General features: G+C 48.6%; 1 protein-coding gene across 1 annotated transcript; it reads right to left on the bottom strand.

Moving 5' to 3' along the window:
* Window positions 1-2,234: 2,234 nt before the first annotated feature.
* Window positions 2,235-5,559, bottom strand: LOC105486760 (cystatin-12-like). The gene is made up of 3 exons (XM_011749813.2): window positions 5,206-5,559; window positions 3,442-3,552; window positions 2,235-2,427 (listed from the first exon to the last, which is right to left on the bottom strand). Exons 1-3 carry the CDS (start codon window positions 5,398-5,400, stop codon window positions 2,341-2,343), a joined length of 393 nt encoding a protein of 130 aa, XP_011748115.2. The 5' UTR covers window positions 5,401-5,559; the 3' UTR covers window positions 2,235-2,340.
* Window positions 5,560-6,241: the final 682 nt, after the last annotated feature.

The raw sequence follows: 6,241 nt of genomic DNA, 5'->3' as shown, positions 1-6,241 counted from the left end.
GAGTTAGAAGGGCAGTTGGTGATATGGGTAGTGGACTCGTTTGGCCCTGAGTTTAATTTCAGAAAATCCCAGTAATTAACCACAAGAGTAGCTCAGTGCCCTAATATGAAGATGGGGAGGGGGCTGTGGTGAGGGTTAAAGGAGATGATTTCAGTGACACATATTTTACAGTGTCAGGTGTGTGGGGACATAGCTCTCCTGTCTTTCTCTTCAGACTCCCTCACTCCAATGCTGAGGTTTCAATTAAGTCCTAATTTTAGGAGGGGTCTCAGCAAACGCATTCCAAAGAGCCCTGCTGCTTCAAAACATGCCACCCGATAAGATGTAGAAAACATTCGGGGTTTGACAGAGATCTAGAATTTAGAAATATATGTCAATTTTGTGTACTATAACTTTCAAATAAATTTTTACTTCCTACTTATTCAGGCCACTTAATGACTGAGCCAAATCCAGAGAGATTTCTCCAGGACACAAGACAGACTCGTGGATTCTTCTGGCTGATCTTGGATATTGACACATTATTCAAAACTCTACTAATTTGAGGTCATGATATAACTAACAAGAGTGGCAGGCACAAAATTTACTAACCCTATCAAAGCTGCTTACATAGCTCATGACTACTGGACACCATCAACTCAGTGAAATCTGCAATGGGGCCATGTTTTTAATTTCTGTGAGAGCCGGAACTAAAGAATACAGGCCATGGACAAAATACTAAACTGCAGTAAACACAATTTCTAAAATGTTGGAGTACCTTAAAGAACCACTTCACAGCCATGGCCCCAAGCACTGAACACCTGAGGACTTCATGTATTTCCGATTTAGGCCCAAATTTTCTGTTGCTCTACAAATAGAGGTGATGCTTGATCCCTAAGAGAAATATAAAATGAAACCAGTGGGATTTTGTGTGGCTCAAGGTAGAAAACAACTGGCATATTGTGAAAAAGAGCAGGATGCCAGGCCTTCCTTGTGAACTTGGAATTGAAGGTAAAGGTGCATCCATCAGTGAGCAATGCTGACCAGAGCTCAGGGAGGGTGTGGTTGTGCTTGTCCGGAACAGTAGGCCTGGGGTCCATAAACAAGGGCTCCACCCCTCCCCACCTGAGTGCTCTCAAAGCCAAGGGCCAGCAACAGATTGGTTTTGCTAACCACGCAGACACACCTTTGGTAATATAAATATGCCCTATCAAATTGTGGAAGCATGTTGCCCACAAATCCTGCACAGAAATTGGCTGAAGGACCAAAGCTGCCCCATCTTTTTGCCATGACAGATGGAGCTACCCAAAGCTGTTTCTGAAAATTCTGTCCCATAAGCCCTTATGGCAAATTCATGCAAATGAGCCAGCCAGGAAAAAGGCAGACTTCTTACCAAGAAATATTCATTCAAATCACCCCCCCAAACCAAGGATGGAGGAGTAAAGACTCCCTAGCCCTTCTGTTCGGAAAGACTCCTCCAGAAACTGTTGCACTGTCTCTTTGTCCAACGCAGGTCCGCCCACCACACGATCCCCTCATCTCTCTGCCCCTCCAAGGTTGATCCCCCACCAAGACCCCAGCAGAGAGGCGTGCTCATCAGGATGGGTGTCTGTCACCACAGTGCTTCTCCCAGGGGCAGTGAGGGATGCTGACAGCTATGAAGCCCTGGCTGGGTCCTAGATGGGTAACACAGGTATCAGGATCAGGTGGGGGCATGCAGACTGGAGCTGCCATCTTCTGAGCCCTGGAGAAGACATCGTTGTGATTCATGCAGCCCTCGGTGTCTGCAGAGGGCAGAGCCTCCTGTCAGCTTCAGTGACCTCCTCTGACCCCTGGGTCTGGGCCCGACCCCTCTGCTGAAGGGCCACACACTGTGAGCCTGTCCTTGAGATGGAAACAGAGGGGACACATGTGGCTAACAAAATGTTCTGCATTCTTTTGAGTAGATAGATGAGAGCATAGACAAACTGGAGAAGGAAGAAAGGAAGGAAGGAAGGAAGAGAGGGAGGGAGGGAGGGAGGGAGGGAGGGAGGGAGGGAGGGAGGGAGGGAATAGAAGAATTAATGGGTGGACGAATGAGCACACAAACCAACTGGTGGGAACCTTACAGTAACTGCCTCAAATCAACCAGGGAGTTTGATTTATTTAACACTCTACACCTGCAACCAAAGTAATAATGATGATAATAAATTCGCCATTGCTTATCAATGGCTTATAAACAATATAGGAGAGAGAAAACTGCTCAGGGACTCAGAAAGTGCTTTGAAATGCCTTTAATTCTGCCAGGCTGCACAGATCTAGGACTACAGACTGTCACACTCTGGAGGAAGAGGGGACTTCTGCTGCAAAAAACCATGGGCTCTGTCACCACCTTCTCTCCACACAGGTGCTGTTCAGGAGGGTGAACTGGGAAAACCAAGATCGAACATCTACTATAAAAGTGCAGCGCACCTGAAAAAAAAAATTGTAAGACTCAAATTAGAAAATGTAAGCATTGAGAGCATCTAGCATGCAATAGGGTGTTAAGATGTATTAAGCAATACAAAAATAAATCAATAAAAAGCAAAAACAGTCACCCAGGAACAGGGCTTGAAATGCCTAAGGCTCCACCAGGACAACGGGCACAGGTGGTTTAATCCTCCCACCTGAGCCTGAGGATTTCCGAAGGCATGCCTGGTTGAGTCATCATCTGACCCCTGAAACATCCTGTCCACTCACAGCCTCCGAAGAGCGTATGAGGGTGGATAAGCTGCCCCCACCCTGTGTGTTCTGGGGGAAACCATGGGCTTACTAAAGGGATGGCCCTGCCAGTCACCCACCAACTGAACAGCAGCTGCGAACCTACCCCAAAGGGAGGCTGCCCATGAGGCTGGGGGTTGGAGGGTGAGATCAGCCCCACTGATCCTGTAACTCTGATTCAGGGCATCCTCAAGCTCCAGGATCCCATCGATCATGTGTGGGTCATGGAAGGATGGTGTCAGAACTCAGACTGACCAGGACACATCCTTACCAAGCAGGAACTAAAGGGACAGGTTGGGTGACGAGAGAAACTAGACAGTCCTCCAGTCCCCAAGAACATGAACAAAAGAAGAGTGAGGGCCACAGGGAGAACACTGTCCGCCTGGATCTTGAGGGTCTCAGGAAGGTACAGGGCTGGGACCCAAAGTGAGGGCTCCATCCAGAGACGTAGGCCTTGCGGAATCTGCAGGTACCTGTGTCCAGCCAGCTGGGCTGTGGGCTGAGGGCTCTCCCTGACATTGAGGGCCAAGCTCTGTCTGTCAAATAAATGCCTGCCTTCTGCCTTCACTAAGGGAGCCCTGACACCAGGTGGGAGAGGGCCAAGGACCCTCATTCTGCCCTAGGATCACCCCAGATGCCTTTCCTAAGCCTCCCCGCAAAGGCCTGCCTTGACATTATTTTTTATTCCTGAGAGATTCATGATTTGGGTTCATTTTATTCTCAAACCATTTTCTCTTCTGTGCCTTCTTGCAATGGGCAATTGTCAATGTCTTCATCATGTTTCTTACAAACTGTACGCCCCATCTCCAAGTCCATTAAATATATCAACGTCCATCTCTGTCAAGAAGAAATTGGAATGAGAAAAACAAAGAGAATCAAATAGAAAAGTTGCCAGAAGAGGTGAATGCTAATATTCATGCAAATAAAGATATACATATCCTGTGCAATCTTTCTTCTCTTATTTTTTATTTCAAGTTTCTTGTTTCAAATTTTTCTCTTAATTCTCCTTTTTTTTTTTTTTTTTACAAAAACAGATATTCATTCACTATACCTAAAGCATGCACTAGAGTCTTTCCTGTAGAACTCTTCTTGATGTCTAATACCTAGCAGTCATATTGACAGGACAATGAATACACAGGGTGTGGACCATCACATGATTGAATCCTACACAGCAGTACAGGCAGTGTAAACAGAATGGCACTATCCCTTGGGAGATAGATCCAGATGGTAACCTGGGGTGGGGAGTCCTGGGGGCTGCAGTGTTGTGTCCTTTATGTGAGTGAAGACCGCACAAAAGTACTTGAGAATATTAATTGAAATAAATATTAAGGTTGTTTTTCAGTATGTTTATTAGGGTGCTATAAAAAGTTATTAAAAGTTATAGTCATTTCTGTAAATAGAGGTTCATAAAACTCGGGAAGCACCCAGAGAGAGAGAAATCAAATCCAACCAGGAAATCTTCCCAGGCTGGAGCTCACATCTCTCCTGAAAGTTGTCTAAAAAGTAGACATCCCTTGGGGATAGCAATCCATGCAGGTGACAATGATATCCACTCATGCCCCTACACACTCACACACTCATGCTCCAACACATCAACACACTCACACACATTCATGCCCCAACACACATGACCTACACACTCACACACTCATGCTCCAACACATCAACACACTCACACACACTCATGCCCCAACACACATGACCTGCACACTCACACACTCATGCTCCAACACATCAACACACACACACTCATGCCCTAACATACACCAACTCACTCCCAGTCATGCCCCAACACACACTCATGCCCCAACACACACCAACAACACACACACTCATGTCCCAACACTCAACACACATGCACTCCTGCCCCAACACACACACACTCATGCCCCAACACACACCAACACACTCACACACACTCCTGCCCCAACACACACACACTCATGCCCCAACACACACCAACACATTCACACACACTCCTGCCCCAACACACACGCACTCATGCCCCAACGCACACCAACACACACACTCATGCCCCAAAACCCAACACACACACACTCATGCCTCAACACACACCAACACAGATACCCACGCTCTGACACTAACACGCTCACATGCTCATGCCCAACAAACACCAACTGCACAGTCACACACACACTCATGTCCCAATATACCAACACAAACACACTCTCATGCCCCAACACACCAACTACACACTCACATCTATGCCCTGACACACACCAACACACACACTCATGCCCAACAGAAGCCAACACATGCTTGCACCCATGCCCTGTTTGCAGGGGCTACCCTCATTAAGGAAGTAAAATAGAAAGCTGGAGCTCTCCTAATGATACCTTGTATTTAAATTATATGCATATTTTCTGAATTTGGAATGCCATTGCTCTTTCCTGCAGACCAAGGATCCACCCAGCCCTGGCCTGCCGCCGGGGAATTCACGGTTCATGGGGAGAGACAGCAGCTGCTCACCTTGTGCTGGCTCCGGCGTACCTGCAGAAACTTGTAGGCAAACTCGTCTTCCTGGTCCTCATTGAACTGAAACACAGCATACTCCACAGCACTGGCGAAATCCTTCGAGTTCTTATCAATGTCTACAAATTTGCAGCTGCAGACATGGGTTCTCAGCACGATGAGCCCCACAAGCAGGGGCACCTTCCACTGCATAGCTGTCTCCAGAGTTGGCACTGGAGGCCAACTCAGTGGAGGAGGAGGTGGCCACCACCGCTGGTGACACCTTTCCCAGCTCTGACCCCACGTAGCACTGCCTAACAGAGGCGCTGAGCTGCTGAGCCTCCCTTTGACTAGTACTTCTGTCCAGTGCCTCTTTCCACTCCCCCACAGCGTTCTTCCCACTATCTCCAAACTGAAGGCCAGCAGAAGATCACATAGCCTTGGACCCACAGGCATGTATGCTACACACAAGCCTGCACATTTTCAGGGCTGCCTCTTCTGGCCCTGGTCCAGCCCTGATAAGACTGGGGAGGAGCTCTCAAGCCCACCTGCCTTGCCTTCACGGGGCTGCATCCCAGGACTGGCAGAGTGATGGGAACGCTTAGGAATAATAATGGGCACTGAGTCCTGAGCAGTTAATGGAAGAGCCATGTCTGCCTGTGACCCTGGCTGCAGTCCATGACCTCAGGGAGCCTCGGGAGGGTACAGGGGGGAGGGGCCAGCTTTGGGGGCCGGGATCATCCTCTCCACCCTCTCTGGCACCTGCTAGCCAACTTGCCACATCCCCCTCCTGCTCTGTGGCCTTGCAATACCTGCTCTCAGCACAGGGGCCAGAAAGAAGCCAAATACAAGGCTAGAGCCCTGCTAGGATGGGTGTGGAAGGCAACCACAAACATGAGAAGGGACCAGGGGCTGGGAGAAGCCGTGGGAGCACTGGCCAATGTGTGTTCTCACCCAGCGCTGCCTCTTTGTAGTTCCCTGGGCCCGCACCAAGCCACCGTGTCAGACTATCCTGAGGGGAACTGATCCGAGCTCTATTTGACTCCTGGGGAAG

The sequence above is a fragment of the Macaca nemestrina genome, chromosome 15 (genome assembly GCF_043159975.1).
Source record: "Macaca nemestrina isolate mMacNem1 chromosome 15, mMacNem.hap1, whole genome shotgun sequence".
Taxonomy (NCBI): Eukaryota; Metazoa; Chordata; class Mammalia; order Primates; family Cercopithecidae; genus Macaca; species Macaca nemestrina.
Note: the sequence above shows the minus strand (reverse complement) of the source record. Positions and strands in the feature narration are given on the sequence as shown.